The 16,572-nt window shown below is 45.6% G+C and overlaps 1 protein-coding gene across 1 annotated transcript; it reads left to right on the top strand.

Moving 5' to 3' along the window:
* The first annotated feature begins 2,528 nt into the window (after positions 1 to 2,528).
* RTRAF (RNA transcription, translation and transport factor) lies at positions 2,529 to 16,552 on the top strand. Its single transcript, XM_074908961.1, has 8 exons — positions 2,529 to 2,663; positions 4,608 to 4,732; positions 6,173 to 6,272; positions 7,476 to 7,562; positions 8,672 to 8,760; positions 11,828 to 11,896; positions 15,478 to 15,526; positions 16,221 to 16,552. Exons 1-8 carry the CDS (start codon positions 2,603 to 2,605, stop codon positions 16,373 to 16,375), a joined length of 735 nt encoding a protein of 244 aa, XP_074765062.1. The 5' UTR covers positions 2,529 to 2,602; the 3' UTR covers positions 16,376 to 16,552.
* The last annotated feature ends 20 nt before the right edge of the window (positions 16,553 to 16,572 follow it).

Genomic DNA, 16,572 nt, shown 5'->3' with positions numbered 1-16,572 from the left:
AAAAAAAAAAATAAAAATCAGTGTCTCTGCGAAGGAGCAAGCCAACTGTCACTCCTGCGATGCCTCTCGCCTGCTCGGTGTGCCAAGCCAGGCGACGCTCAGCTGTTGCCATACCTCGCTGGCACTCCTCCATTTCCAAGGTTTGCTCTGTGTCATCCTCACGTCCCCAGGCTTCAGCTCTGGAGCAGCATCGGCACTGCCGAGCCGGCAGCATCTGCCGAGCCGGAGGAGGTGTGGAGCTCCTGGGGAAAGCGGAGGCGAGATGTTGCTCCCTGCAAGCCACGCTGCTGCCCACCCCGATGCCAGGGCGAGGCCCGGTACGGCTTGCTTATGAGAAGAAACCCATCTGCAGTAATTGCATTCATTAGGTGCAAGCCCGTTAGGTTTGCAGGATGCGGTGGGAAGAAGAGAGGAGAAGCACAATCCCTGGTTGCAACCCCCCGGGGATGGCTCTGCCCTGGGGGACTTGCAGCATGTTGCTGCAGGAGGGGTTGGGCCCCCCAGGGAAGGGGAAGATCCCCAAGCCCAGGGTGAAACAGGATGGGTTAGGAAGGGCTGTCCTGAGAGTGATGAAGGTGGAGGAAGGGCAAGGGCTGTCCTGAGAGTGATGAAGGTGGAGGAAGAGTGTGGAGACTCATCCCACTGCTGGCATGGGACTGTGCTGGCCACCAGCTGCATATTTTCCCCCCACACCTACACAGAGGTTTCACCATCTCCATCTGGGGCGAACAACGTGTGCCACTCACATGGCTGAGGGCACGTCCCCTCAGGCGGCCACACACCCCAGGGATGGTCCCAAGCTCCTTTGAACCACACCAGACATTTTGTGCCTTTACTGCTCACTTGCATGTCACTGCTCGCACATTTGTTGGTGACACGCTGAAGTGCTGGTGGGCTATGGCTGCAAAAGCCGAAGGAGGCAGAGCTGGCTCTCTGCCCGCTGCAGGCAGGGCGGGGAGCCCCTGCCCTTGCTTAAACCACTTCAGGAACGAGCCAGAGGAAATTTGGTGAATGGGAAATGAATGGTCCTAAAGGGAAAGAGAGGCAGAACTGTCCCCCCGGCTTCCCCCAGGGCTTGGGGCGGCTGCGTGGGGGGTTTGGCTTAGCCCCGTGCCACCCTGCCGTGGCAGTGCCGCAGTCGGTGGCTGCGCCGGCTGCCAGCTGGAGCGCTGGGAAGGGCTGGCGCAGAGAGAAATGTCAGGATGAATATTGCATCGGCTCGTCGCGCTGTCAGCGCTATGTCTGCAAAGTGCCACCCGAGCTGGGGAGGGAGGGAATCTCACTCCCAACCCAGGCTCATCGCCTTCTCCAGGCGAAACCACCCAAAAAAACCTTAAACGGGCATCCTTCACCTGCCGGCTGGCGCTTAGTGCAGAGCCCACTTGCAAGATGCCACCAGACCAGAAACTTTTCCTGGCACATAACCCACCTGGAGGTGACTGAAGTAACACTGGGACCAAAACCTGATGAACAGCAGCAGGAGCGTTCATGTGGAAAATGGTTTAATTATGAGCTGGACGTGGCATGGAAAGGAGAGAGGGTTCAGGCTCAGCAGGCAGCTGCTTCCCCTGCCCGTCCCTGCCCAGAAACCTCCTTTGCTGCTTCCCAGAAGGGTGATGGAGCCAGCTCAAGTCTTGGGCAGATCTGTGTGAAATCAGGATAATTCATGTGTGGTTTGAAGACTAAAAAAGGCCGGGTTTCTAAACTCTGGAAAGCAAACGCAACGTGGGCACTGAGGAGGGAAAACCACTGCCCCTGCTCTGGTGGGTTGGTTTTCACCCCTCTGGAAAAGTCAGTTCTGCTCTTGCCTAATTTTGTGAGGGACTTCTTGGCATCTGCACTGCCACACTGCAGTAGCATTGGTGCGGCATTAGAAAGAGAGTAAATAGAGGTGGAATCACAACCCCCCCGAAGCGGACAGCAAATCCATGCCCCCACCATTGCTGCCCAGCCCGCGACCCCTCATCCCTCACAGGCCTGAGAAATGCCCTCGGGGGCACCAGGCCCCACGGAGCCCTACGTGGGGGGCACGGTGGGCCCGGGGACTGGCCCCAAGAGCGTGCCCAGCAGCTGGGAGTGCCCGTCCCAGTGTGGGGGGCACCAGGCTTGGCCCCCAAAGCCCTTCTGCCCCTCAGGTGGTGCCGGGGAGGCTGTGGGGCAGATATGGGGTGTCAGAAGGCCCCCCCGGCCCCACGTGCAGTGCTGTGGGGTTGCCTCAGTGCTCCCCAGTACAGCCCAGCGCTCCCCGGTACAGCCCAGAGCTCCCCAGTACAGCCCAGCGCTCCCCGGTACAGCCAGGCGCACCCCCCACAGCACCCCGCTGCGGCCTACACACAGGCCCTAGCCCCGCCCCCTGCCCTAGGCCCCGCCCCTGTCACTGTCCGCCCGCCGTCGTGTCAATAAAGCTGGATGAAGGGCCACTTCCCTTCCCGGCAGTCCCTTCCGCCCTCTGATTGGTAGTGGGGACTGCCGCTCGTCGCGCGCTGTCTAATAGGCGAGCAGAGAGCGCGGCTGGGGGTGTTCCTTCCCGTCGGCGCGGCCTGAGCAGGGCGAGCGGCTGGGCCCGGCCGTCAGCGGAGGCGCCGCCGGCGGCAGCGCCGCCATGTTCCGCCGCAAGCTCTCGGCGCTCGACTACCACAACCCGGCCGGCTTCAACTGCAGGGGTGAGGGGATGCGGCGGGGCTCTGGGGCCGCCGCACTATGGCTTCCTTTCCTTCCCGCCGGTCTCCTCACGCACCGACGACCCCCCCCCCCCCCCCCCCCCGGTTCTCTCTCCGAGGCCGGAGGCTGCCGGCGCAACTCGCCCCTTTCCCGTTGCCATCCCCTGGCCTCACACTTCAGAAACCTCCCGCCCTCACCCCTGTGGTGTCTCCCGCGAGGGGGGGTGGGGGGTGGACGGCCGCCGAGGAAGGAAGGTTGATGCCGGGAGGGTCTGCTGGGCTCTGAGCCTTAGTGCAGCTCTCTGGGCTCAAAAGTTTTAGCTGCAGCACGGTATTTAGGGGAAAAGCCCGAGTTTAGGTCGGGAAAACCGGGACCCGCAGGCACTGCAGTGGCTGTGTGTGGTTTGTTCGGTTTCGGTGGCTCTTGGAGCAGAAGCAGGGGTGTGATCCGGGGTGGGCAGTGTCGGTGCTGGCCTCGGCCTCCTCTCGTGAAAGGTCTCGACACCTCCCGTGAGCAACCGGAGTCACACGTGCCACAGAAAACACCTGAGCTGCTGCTTTAACCTGCCTGGAGCCTGGTGTGTCCAGTTCATGAAGCAAGGCAGAGGCAGTGTGGTGTATAAGAGCAGTCTAAAAACATGGTTAGAGCATCTCCTAATACACCCATATGTATCAGTACTTTGGTGTTTGATTTTTGCAGTGGTTTTTTTCTTGCTTCAAAGGGCCCTGTAACAAATTTATTATCCAGCGTGATCAATTGTAAGCTTTGGGTCATCTATGTAATAGGTTGTTTTTCCTTCAGCGCTTCTGGTAGACTTGCTTGTCTTTCAAAAGATGTTGTCTACTGGTCTTCTTTTGTTGTGGGTCTTAAGTTCCTTATGGTTAACACTTTTTTATCCCGTTGAGGTTCTTGGGGAGGTTCAAGCCCAGGTTGGACAGGGCTTTAAGCAATCTGGGCTAGCGGAAGGTGTCCCTGCCAGTGGCAGGGGGGCTGGAACTAGACAATCATTAAGGTCCCTTCTAACCCAAACTATTCTGTTATTTTTGCCAGTGTAGAAGTTGTATAAGGGCTTATAAGAGCTTACTGAAAGCTTTCCTTCACACGTGTTGTGGCCATGTCTCTGTTTCTTACAGCACATTTGGTGAAATTAGGGTGCTTATATCAGTTAGAAGACACTTTTTGGCAAGCAAACATACCATTTTTGTCCCCGATGGGGAAAAAATGGTGTGCTTACCCCACTCTGAGATGCAGGAGGATAGTAAAGCTCATTCAAAACTAGATATCTAGCTCATATCACAGTTAGATTTTGAGGGGCTGGTGATACCTCAGAGCTGTGATCTGCTGGGTCCAGAAATTCTGTCACCGAAGCGCAGGTGCAGGCTAACTGCTTTGTTGGGTACAAATATCTTTGTTTGAATCACAGTCTTTGTATTGTGGAATTCCAGCTCCCAAATAATGAAATGTTGGGTCAACGACCAGGAAGAGTTGCGTCAACAGTGAAGGAAGAAAATGTCTTTGCGGAGTCATGAGATGTATGCGTTGCTCTTTAGAAGAGATGGGGGGTTATTGCTACATGTAACATGTTTATCCAGATAACAGAGTTAGGAACTGAATTTCTCTGTCGTTGTTTGACCTTTCCTTCTTCATTTAGTAAGTTATAACTATATTCCCCCCAAAGAAATCTGTTGGCTGATGCCTTTTGGTGTAGTCAGTCAACCATAGCCAGTTTGAAGTGACTTGAAAAATGAAAAACGCTCAGTGTTGAGTTTTGGTTAGAGGTTGTCCTGGAATACCTGATTTTAGTGATAGAGATATAATTTTTTTAATGGTAAAATATGGAAGCGCTCAGGGGCATCAGTATTCATATGAATTGGATCAAAACTTATGGGCTTGGTTTTGCCCTTAAGATATTGGGTAATTCTTGCTTTGTTTACTTCTCCCAACAGATGAAACTGAATTCAGAAATTTTATTGTCTGGCTCGAAGACCAGAAAATCAGACACTACAAGATTGAAGACCGAGGGAATTTAAGAAACATACACAGCGATGACTGGCCCAAATCGTTTGAAAAGGTATTTTATTATTTCCAACACAATTTTAAATGACAGTGTAAATGATGATTAACAGTTTTTGTAGTTGTTGAATGTAAATGACTGAATATTTGTCCTGTCTAAACTTTTACGTTTCTAGGAGTTTAGCAATAGGTGGGGTATTCATCCTAATCTGTGTTTTGCCTGATTTGGTTCAGCTCTCAAACTACAAGAAGATTGACTGCAAGTAAATGTCTTTTTCTGCATTACTGATTCTTAAGTACCAAAAGGAAAATGGATTAGGCTAATGTACTCTGGGCTTTGCAAGTGAGTGGAAGCAAGCTACTGCAGCTCATCTCTGCACCTTTTGTTATTTCAGATAGATGATTTTCCACTGTGAGTGCAAAGCATGGCAAGCAGCCATCGTTTTGTGAGTGATCTTCTGTGTGCTTGTGAGCGTTCTGAGTCACCACAGGGCTGTTGAGCTTTCTCTCTTGGTTCCCATTTCCTTTCTCTCTAAACAGGGAGCTGAAGATGCTGCTTGTAATTCTTGGTGTCTATTCATCTCACCCTTTTTTATTTCCCCGCCCACTGGAACCACTTGCCTTGCTCGTTGCCCAGGAGGACTGGAGTTGCAGTGCTCATGTGTTGCAGAAGGGAGCATAAAGCATTCAAACATCATTTACATATATGTATGTGATAGTGGAATTACTGGCAGCTGGTACTGTTGTGGTATCAGCAGTATCTTTCTTGGCTTGGCCAGACTGTCCTTCTGCCAGAGGAGCCTCACCTGCTAGTGCTCTCCAGCCCCTGTGCCCTTTCCCTCCGTGCTGCTGGAGTAGAGGCTGTGTGGCACTTCTCTCCCTCCTGCAAAGGGATACAGCAGAATGTCACTGCATCCTGGACTTTGGGAGTTTTGGCAGCAAGGCTGGGCTTGGTCCTGTCTTCTGGCTTCAGAGGCAGCATCCCAGCCACATTTTGTCCTCTCTTGTTGTACACAATTGCTAAGAAAGGGAAAAATTACTTCTGCTGCCCTTCAGAGTCCTCTGATACCAGTACCATGAAAGCTTTAGGTAGCATCATTCCTCCTTCCTGCTTTAGATGGGAGGTTTTTGCTGTAATTTGTTCTGTCCTTCCCCTTTCCCTTGCCTCCACTTGCTGTGTAAAATTAACAGAAAGCAGAGAAGGGGGTATCTTGATTTCTCTGGTTGCAGTCTGACAATAACATGAATAAGGCTCATTAGAAAGCAGGTGCCTTTACTAAATGTCAGACTTGAGTTAGCAGTGGAGTTAGAGCACTCTAAAATGTCTCAAATGGATCAGATGCTACAGCAGGACATTTCAAAATGATGCTTCTTGTTAATAAATATCTTCTAACAACTGTAAGGTCAGTGGGAACGTGGCTGTTTACGAAACAGTTCTGCGCTCCTAGCTAAATTCATACAGGTCATAGGATTTATGTTTTCTCCTCTTTCTCCTCAGTATATGAAAGATGTAAACTGTCCTTTCAAAATACAAGAACGACAAGAAACAGTGGATTGGCTTCTCGGCTTAGCGGTCAGGCTCGAGTATGGAGATAATGGTATGAGTGAATTTAATATTTCAAAATGGTAGGGAAATGTGAGTTTTTTATTTAATTTTATGAAGTATTTGTCAAAATAAGACAATGTCAAAAGTATATATTGTTAAAAAAATGAAAAAATACAGCTTCATCTGCTTGGTTTTGCACCGTATTCGATGTGAACTATTTCTCTTCAGCTCCCACGGGACAGTGCTGTAGCATACTTGCATTTATTATTTTGTTTCTGGTTATAGCAAAACCCATTGTATATATTTATACCCCTCTCCCTGTGGGATTGCCTTTATGAGAACTTACTCTAAAGTGTATTAAATGCATTTTCTTTAGAACTATATTTATTCGAATAAGCTATTCTTAGACCCTTGTTTTACAGGGAGTAGATCCTGAACCCTTGGGAACTAGGGCAAGGTTATGAAAAACTTGAATTAAATCTCAACAGTCAGCAGCAGTTTCTATTCCTCATAATGAGAGTGCAGATACAAATGTAATTACTGGTGGCAAACATAATGGCCAAAGTAGTGTTTTCCATTACCTTGAATACCTGCAGGGCTGAGCTCTGCCTGAGATAGGGACAGGATATAAATACCTGCAATCTGTAGAGCTGGTTCTCAGTCCCTCATGATGGAGAAAGTGAACTGCCTGTGACTCAGGGTCATATGAGGCTGGAGGAGCCGGGAGGTCCCATCCTCAAAAGGCTTGAAAACCCCCTGTGTGGGTTGGAGATGGATGCTGCCATCTATAAAACAAAGTCTTCCCTGGAAATGTTTTACTTGCTGATCAGAACCAATCTGTAGTTCTTGAGCCCTACACATGCTGTGGATTGAGGCAGAGAGCCAATGCTAGTTGAACCGATGGGTTTTAAAAGTGGTAGAGCTGTAAGGTGCAGCTTGTTCAGCCTTCTGGGATGAAGACTGTAGGAAGAGCTTTAATCAAGAGCATAATGCCCTACATAAGCGTGGAGCATGCTCTGATGCTGCTCTTGGGTAGCACATAAGCTCTCTGCAGACCGGAGCTGGTAGGGTAGCACACTAGAATGGCAGCCTTTGGGGACCTTAGTAGGGATCCCCAAAACATCTCTGTGTAAGCCCAGAAGGCTCTTGGGCAATTACCACACCCCCAAAATACAGCTGTCACAAACTACAGCTTGGTTCTAAACCTTTTGTCGTTAGCTCTGATGGTGTTCATGTTTGCCTCTTAATTTAACAGCTGATAAGTATAAGGATTCTACCCCTGATGGTGCTAAAAATACTGACAATACTGCAAAAAATGCGGAACCGCTGATTAACCTGGATGGTAAGTGAGCAGCAACCTACTGCACGGATGCATTGCGTGTGGATGTGTTCCGTGGCCTGTGTGTTCTTGAGGTTTTATGTGATTACAATACTATGATACATACAACTTTTTAAAGCCCCACTTAAAGCTTTACGAGTGCAGGTTTGTATATTTTTACTGTTGGCTGAAACTGCCTCTCTGTGAACAGCATTTTGAGAGTTACTTTGAGTAACTGTCTGTGTTCCTGCTAAAGGAACTGTTCCATGTGAATCCCAGGTGTCTGGCTGTGCACTGATGCAGAACTTTTCCTGTCAGCAAAAAGGGGAAGGGCAGAGGGGAGGATCTTTCCTGGCAGAATGAGGTGTCCAGAGACTTGCTCAGATATGAATAAATTGTGAGGGCTCTTATCAAGCAATGAGGAAGCAGCTGAAGGGTGTTTACCTTAACAACTTTGCAAAGAGCTCTATAAAATATGAGTATTTACTGTGGCTTAGGGTGAAATAGCAAGATACCTTTTAGCTACAGACTCAACATACCTTAAAAAAAAGCTAAGGAAACATGACGACAGACTGTTTACTTCCCTAATGTCACGTGTTACATGTTGGCTTGCCTTCTCCAGCTGTATGTCTCATAATCATTTTATTTTTTTGACTGCTGGGCACATTCACAATAAATGGAAGTGGTGGAAAATAGCTACTAAAATTAGCCCTGAATCCCCTAAGTCTCTCCCATTGCTCCATCTACAAGAAGACAACTAGGAATTGGTCTTCCCCTCTCCCAGCAGGCACAGTTCTGCTCTGCAGTGATAGATACATAAAAGAGAATGCCTTTATGTAGCTGGTTTTATTTTCAAGGACTTAACACACATTTCCTGTGTGGTAGGACATATGCAATGTGTTTGGCATTGAAAATAACGCCGTTTGTGCTTGGATTGTGTTCTGCAACCTTGGTATGAAGCCTAGTGCACGCTCTGATTGCTCTGTAGCCAGGCTAAATGATTGCTCGCTGCTGTGTATCCGTGGCCTTGCCCATCCTCGAGAGCAATCCGATAGCGTGGAGTCAGGAAGCTAATTCTGTCTCTTGGAGCCAGTTAAACTAGCATATATTTTTAACAATGATTATTTTTACAGTGAATAATCCGGATTTCAAGGCTGGAGTGATGGCTCTAGCTAATCTGCTTCAAATTCAGCGACATGATGATTACTTGGTAATGCTTAAGGTGAGTTTCACAGTTTTCAGACCTTCTTTTCCCCAGTGGCTGGTATGTGTGTAATAGCTTGTGGTGCAGGGTTACTGATAACTACGACTTCTTAGGCACAAACAGAAAGTAAAACTCATTCTGTATGTGCTTTTTCAAGTGGATAAGAACGCAGAGTATAAATCATGGAAATTAATGCAGGGATAATTATTTTAGTAAACAGTTCAATTGTAGCTGAGTTCCTGGAATTCCTACACTGTTGTTCAGAATTTGAAATGCTCTGTGTTAGCTGAAGTACTGCTTTATGTGTTTTTAACAATCCTTAGAAATATGGAAGAACACACTCAAAGGGAAAGATTGTATTCCAGTGCTAGAAATTAAGAGGAAAATATAGAGGCTAAGTGATGAAAAGGATGTTTTAAATCAGGTGTTTTAGGGAGGACCCACAGTTAAAATCTTCCTTCTCCTCCTTTTGGTCCTATGAACTGTTTACTCCTTGTCATTGCTGAAGTCAGTTTAATTCAGTCTTGACAACTGTTCATGGGTTTTAAATGCAGTATATTGGCTAATTAATTTTCTAAAGCATCTCTTTTTTTGTGACTTTGAGGAAATTTGTGACTTGCTGGTGGAACTCTGTAGTTATCTGTAAATTTTGGGTCTAACTTGTACCATACTTTTGAATTTACGGAGACTGTGGCAATCTCGAGTTCCTGCTTGATCATGTCATAGTATGGAAATAAGCTTACTTTTGTTTGGCACCAAAATAAACTTTCACTAAAAAAATGGTAAGGTCCATTCATTATGGTAGCTGCCATATTTGGTAAATTTATTTTGGAGAAACTAAATGCCATGGATATTGAAGTTTACATAGTGTTTTTAAGTCTGTAACAGGTGTACTTACACAGTGTTACCCAGCTAGCCTGGCTGCTTATAGAAATGGTGGCCTGCTGTTATACCATCAACCAATTTCTCATTCTCTCCACTATGGTATCCTCCTCTGCCTTTCCAAAATAGCCTTTGAACCCTTTATCAGTCTCTTTAAGAGTGGTGGAGATCTCGTATATCAAACCCCTATTAAAAAAAAAAAAAACAACAAAAACAAACAAAACCAAACAAACAAACAAAAAAAAACCACCCAAAACCTTACAAAAATTGGTGACAAGGGCTATTGGGTAGAGAGAAGAGACCCTGTGAACAGCGATGTTGAGGATCTGCCCTTATTAGGCAGAGTTCCTTCAGGTCTTCTTACAGGATTGTCTCGAGGCTAGCAAACCTCATCTGGATTCATCTAATTCGGTGCTGTCAACTCGAAGAGATAGCAAATGTGTGTTCTGCATAAATGTATTTACACTTCTGTTGCTATTTCTACATTTCTAGTCTCACTTTTTTTCAGACAGTGGTTGGACAAAACCACCAGCCTGAATTTTCTTGCTTTTAATTAAAGTGAGAATAGATTCCTGCGGTGGCAGTTTGTGTTACATGAACAGCGGCAGTGCTAGTTTTCAGGGTTTGATGGTATTAGAATGTGTCAGTGAAACTCTCAATTCTACACCACAGTCAGCAGGTTTGCAGTGCGCATGCGGAGAATTTATGATCCCTATTCAGGCTTGGGTGCTTGGGGAAGGCCAGGGGGTGCAAGGATGCTACAGGCATCTGGCCAGAGTGAGCAGAGAGATACTTGGAGTCCCATTTTCTTAATTTAAATCTGGCAAGTTGATCAGAAAGCATCTGTGTAACACAGTTGGATAGCCTTTATCTAATGCAAAAGGCACTCAAACTTCTCTTGTACAGGGTTTGGCTTCACTGCTGGAATTTAAAGTTAAACTCCTCATCAAATCACACTTTTGTCCAGGCTGCACCCTTCAGTTAGAAATATTTCTAGAAGCATTCAGTGGCAACTTTCTAGCATCGTTTCAACTTTCATCATGACTAAAACCAGGAGAAATCTTGCGGGAGAAAGATGAAGTGGTAAGACTGCTTCAGTCACATTTGGCTACTCGTCAGGGAAGGTCTTAGGAATATTTTTGACAGACCCAGTTCTTTCTAGTGGAAGTCTGCCTGCATGGTATTCCTTCAGTTATTTTTAGAGGCATTTACAGCTGTAGGTATCAGTAACTGATAGCTCCGATACGATTTCATGCTATGTACTGGAGCCAGTAAAAACAGATGAGCAGCAGGATTGTTAAAATCAAGGCTGTTCTTGTTCCTGTGTCTAAAAATAATTCCTTTCTGCTCTCAGTGTTTTTCAAACTTGGATGGGCAGCCTTGCTCCAGGTTTCTCTGCCTGTGGAAGATGGTTCAGCACCTACTAAAAGATGCTGTAGCAGTATTTCCTTTGTGAAGAAGCTTTATTGCTGCAGCACTAAATGTCTGTGATCTCAGAAGAATAAAAATGGTGCTGCCGCTTTGGGATTGTGATCAGCTCGTTCTGGAATCACAAGACTTTTAAATAGAGTCCAGTCATAAACCTAACGCTGCCAAGTCCACCAGTAAACCATGTCCCTCAGTGCCACGTCTACACGTCTTTTAAATCCCTCCAGGGATGGTGACTCCCCTTCCCTGGGCAGCCTGTTCCAACGCTTGACAACCCTTTTGGTGAAAAATCTTTTGTAATATCCAATCTAAACCTCCCCTGGCTCAACTTGAAGCAATTTCCCCTTTTTCTACCGCTTGTTACTTGGAAGAAGAGATCAACCCCCACCTCGCTGCAACCTCCTTTCAGGTAGTAGTAGAGAGGAATAAGGTCTCCCCTCAGCCTCCTTTTTTCCAGATCAAAAATCACAACCTTTATTGACTGTTCCTAGTACTTTGCAGTTTCTGGCCAGTAGTGGCTGCAATGAATAATGTAATATCCTTGTCTCTTCTGGTTAAGGTGCCAAAGAGACTACACCTGTGTAAGATACTACTTGCAAAAAACAGTGCTACTTGAAAAGGTTTATGGTCTGAAAGAGTTTTCCAGAGAGTCTGTCACAAAACTGTGGGTTTGAGGTTATTCTGGGTTATAACGTTGGCTCCGTTTCCCTTAGAATCGCCAAGAAATGCATCAAGACATAAATTAATTACTCTTGCCTTTAAATGTTTTTCCCAGGCAATTCGCATTTTGGTTCAAGAGCGCCTGACGCAGGACGCCATCGCGAAGGCCAGTCAGTCCAAGGAGGTTTGTATAGTCACTGCATGAGTCTGGTGTTAATTATTCCCTATCGAGTAGAGAAGCGTAGGCGGAGATGTCTGCCATCTCAGTCAAAACTGGGTCTCTTGAAACCCTTCGTTTAGTAGGATGGTGGAAACGTGCTTTATCTCCGCCATCCTGATTCTAAAAGACCCAGAGGATTATGGAGAGTTGTGTACAAAGCTCTTTTTGTTTCAGATACATCATACCTGTATGATAGAACATGTAAATAGCTGTTCTCCTATCTTAGTTACTGGCTAGAGGATTACTCTTCAGTGCAGCAGGCATGTAGTATGAGAAGAAATGTATGACCTGGCTTTTCCTTAGAATCAGCAGCACTGGCTGTGTAAACAGGTTGCAACATTCCTTGTGTGGAGTATTTTTCTTTGTACGTACACCTCATACGTGTTTGAGGAACGGGATGTTGGACATCCGACTCCTTCCTCCCGCCCTTCCCCAAAAAAGAGGTGGCGAAAGAAAATTAAACCTCAAATTTGAGAGAATTCTTTTCTAACTGCAAACGGTCTCTTTGTAAGATGTTCCAGGGGATGTCTGTGGATTTCCAGATTGTCATTTCTTAAACATCCCAGTTCTCCAGCTCTTCTCTCAGGCATTTGCCTGCAGCAGCTGCTGGCACTGCTCTTGGGCTCAACCTGGGAGGGCTCTTGCCCTGCAGGTGAATGTTCAGGAGTGTCCCTGCCAAAGGAACTGGATATGGTCAAAGAGGGCAAGTCCCTTCATCTTTTCTGGCAGCTGCTCTTTTATTTATTATCATAACACTGCTCAGGGTGTTTACTAAGTGGCAATCAGGTGCTCTGAGTTGCAGTGTGGTAATGGGCAGAAGAGTTGAATTAGTAAATCAAAGCTTTGGTCTTGTATATCCATAAAACCATTAAAAGAGCAGGAAAATATGAAAGCAGCTGTGACTGCTGTACTCATTTTAGGTTCTATAACATTAGTAAAAATTTGCTTTTTGTTGTTTACATAGCTGTGCAGCTGGCATGCAGGGATCGAAATAGGATTTTCTGTGTTTAGCAGAACTAGCTGCTTTAAGTGAATTTTTTTATGGTAATTGTTCATATTTGATAGGTCTTCAAAGCATCATCGAGTCATAGCTGAAATGTCACTGTGTCACTGAATGAATGTGATGTATGTCACTGGGTCTGTATTCTTGTTAGGAATGCTACATTTTAAGTGAGGTGGAGGAAAGGCAGGGGGTTGGAGGCAGGAGAACAGTTTTATCTGTGCCAGCAGCAGTCATCAACATTGTAATGGATCAGATGAATGAAGAAAATATCTTAAAAGCAGAGGGGATAGCTGGGTTGCAGGGAAGAGGAGAGGAAAAATAAGTGTCTTCTGATTTTGGCTGGCTTGTTAATGGCCAAAATACTGGCCAGTGACACTTTGTATATTAGGCCTTGACCCTGGAAACGGGTTATAAACATCTGACTGGTGCATGGCAGACAACTTCATATACAAAACGTCATGAGTTGTGTTCTTGGCAATATCAAGATAGAGTGGGAAAAGATAAAATAGATACAAAGCTGTTCTGACTGAAGGATAATACTGTGCTGAGGGAACTTAGACAGCTGTGCTTGTGGTTTAAATGTACCAAATAGAGAGATTTGTCTTGGATTGTCAAGGTATGGTTTTCAAGATAAGACATGACGCTTACTTTCTTTTAGATTATATTTTGAATGGTTGGCGATTCAGTGGAGTCGGTGTCTAGACAGGATTGAGATTTATGCTGACAGACTTGCACCCTGTCCCGGGCTTTCCTTGGCTGACGAGTGTGTCCTGGGTAGGATCAAGTACAACAAATATCCTTCAGGATCACTTTAAGGATGCTCACAAAGGCATATTTGAAAGCATAACAAAGTGGGTATATTTTCCCCCTACTCTGAAATCTGGAGACTTTTTTTTTCCTCTTGCTCCCAGGGAATCTAGTTTTCCTGTTGACACTTCCAGCTACAGGGGAGATGCCTGCAGTGGTCAGGCCCGTTGCAAGTGTGTTGAGCCCCATTTTTAAATTAAATTTTGGGGGAATGAGGCTGTGAAATGAAGTAGTCTCTGTAGTTGCAGATTTAAAGGTGCTCGTCATTTCTCTCCCTGTTTGAAGCTGCTGTGTTTTGTTGTCGTTGTAGCAACAGGGGGTGCCTGTACAGCCCAGTGCCTGCTGGAAGATCACTGCTGTGGGCTACAGGGCTTGGGAAAAGTCAGTCCAAGACAGATCCCACCAGCCAAAAGGGAGTTAAAATACTGAGGGGTGGAGGAAGGCAGGGGAAGAAACACTGTGCTACCAGGGTGTCTCAAAGAGCACCTCTGAAGGTGCCACTGTGGTCACTCAGCATTGCGTGGCCCTGGGCAATTCCAACTGAATCAAGGGTTTGCTGCTCCTGTGGCTCTGGGAATGTACTGCAGTGACAGTGAAGTCTTTGCAGCCTTAAAAATAACCTGATTCTTTAAAAAGGATTACGTATGAAGCCTGATACTGCTAGAATCTGAAGGGGCATTCTTAACAACAAGCTGTTTAAATTTTAACACTGCAGATGTATTTTTAAGATTGCAGTTGAACGTCCATTTTTACTGTAAAGGCCATGAAAAAGAACCACTTTTTGAGAATGGGGTATTAGAGTTAGTTTCAGTCAGCATTTTAGATTTAATTAGCGTTGTTTCAATCAACTCAGAATTTTTTTCATGTATATAAAAGCCTCCAGAAGAAATGCTGTTTAGAAGATTTACAACCCCATCATTGTAGGAACTAGTGGTATTGGGCTCGAATGTTTTTTGTCTTGCAAGGCAAATGTTGAAAAATGTTACAGAGGTAGTAAAAGCAAATTCTAAGATTTGCATTGTTTAAATCTCATTTTATGTGCATGTTGAGACATGGTGAGTGATTGTTTAGCATGACAGCTCCTCCCCAGCTGGAGAGGGTAAAGGAAAGAGAAATGCTTATAAATGACCACTAATAAAACTTTTCCTTGTACTGTCTTAATAGAGCAAGTGTTTAGAAAACGGAATGTTTAGCTTTATTCCCAAGTTTAACACTTGAGAAGATACTTCTGAGGATGTTGATGGCGGGTTGCAAGTTCAGTGCCTGAGAAACTCGCTTGATTCCAGAGGATTTTTAGAACTTTCAAATCAGGCAGTGCTTTGAAAACCAGCAGCTGTTTGAAGGCAGGAGTTTCAAAGAAAACCGTTTGTGCCTGCTTTTTTGTTTGTCTGGGTAGGGATGTTGCCGGATTGGGTGTTCTCTCGCGGTCCTGTTGTTAGCCTTTTAAGGATTGAATGTGGGCAGTGTGTATCCAATGGGGTTTGCTTGACAAGTAGGGCGATTATTAAGCCTGAAGATTTTTTTTTTTAATTAATACTTCGGGTTTGACATTTCAGGACACAAAGGTGCTCGTGTGTAATCGAGTGTGATGACTTCTTGAGGTGGTCACACATGTCTGTACAAGCAAAACCCATGTCTTCTCCTCCACAGTTACCTGCTGGAGCACTTGATTTTATTTTCCAAGTATGCAAAATATTTCTAATTATATCTGAACATGATTTTTCTTTTTTTAAAGGGTTTGCCTGTCGCTTTAGAAAAGCACATTCTTGGTTTTGACACGGGAGGTAAGCTCTTCTCTTAATGTTACTTTTAAATAGTGATGTTAGCCTTTGACAAAGTATATTACTGTCAAATATGTAGCTAATGTGTACAGTTAAAAAAGCCTGTAGTGGAAAGAATTGCTCCTTCCCAGCTTGTTATTTACGAGCACTCCCTAAGCATTTTGTTTTGGAACAGAAAGGCGTAAATCTTAGCTGTGGGATATGTTTGAGTAACGTTTAAACAACAGGTTTTAATGGCAGCCACGTTTGCAAGGGGAAGGAATGCATCTCATTACTGTTGTCTTGTAAATCTTGGTTCTACCACCAGAGGACCTCTGTGCTGCTTTTTAGCTGCACAATTCACCAAAAGTCGAATTGGAGGCAGTGCAAATTGGCATGACCTGATAGATTATTTTGTAAGCAATAGCCGGATGACCTGGGACTCCACTAGTCTGGCTTCACTTTTGCCCTGTGAACGCCTAAATTACTACTTGGAATGCTTTGGAGTGACCCAGCTTGGCTGCAGATTGCTGTGGGAAGCTGAGTGAGGTTTTGCAGAGCACCCTGTCCCTCTCTAGCAGCAGGGAAAGTTTCCTATTTCAAGCATAAAAACCACAAGTGGGAATGAAGTGCAGAGCATTAACTTAGATCTAAGCTTTTCTTAAGACCTTCCTGTCAGGTGAAAATGATCCCACTTCTCTTTCTGCACCTCACCCAGATGCTGTTCTCAACGAAGCCGCCCAAATTCTCCGACTGCTGCATATAGAGGAGCTCCGAGAGCTGCAAACAAAAATTAACGAAGCGATTGTAGCGGTTCAGGCGATCATTGCTGATCCCAAGACGGACCACAGACTGGGGAAAGTCGGGAGATGAACAGATAAAAGCTTTTAGTCTCTTGTGTACTTAGTGCAATTAGGAACTCTGTACAACTCTGGCATGCAGTTTGAAAGGGTCTTTTACTGTTTTGAAAGAAAACAGGAAATGGAATTCTGACTTCTAACGAATTAATCATTTTTCTTTAAATAAATGAAGTTGGGGAGAATAGACAAATTGTTCTGATTAGCTCTGAG

Source organism: Athene noctua, chromosome 6, assembly GCF_965140245.1.
Source record: "Athene noctua chromosome 6, bAthNoc1.hap1.1, whole genome shotgun sequence".
Taxonomy (NCBI): Eukaryota; Metazoa; Chordata; class Aves; order Strigiformes; family Strigidae; genus Athene; species Athene noctua.
The sequence above is the reverse complement of the archived record's forward strand: the minus strand, read 5'-3'. Positions and strand labels throughout refer to the sequence as shown.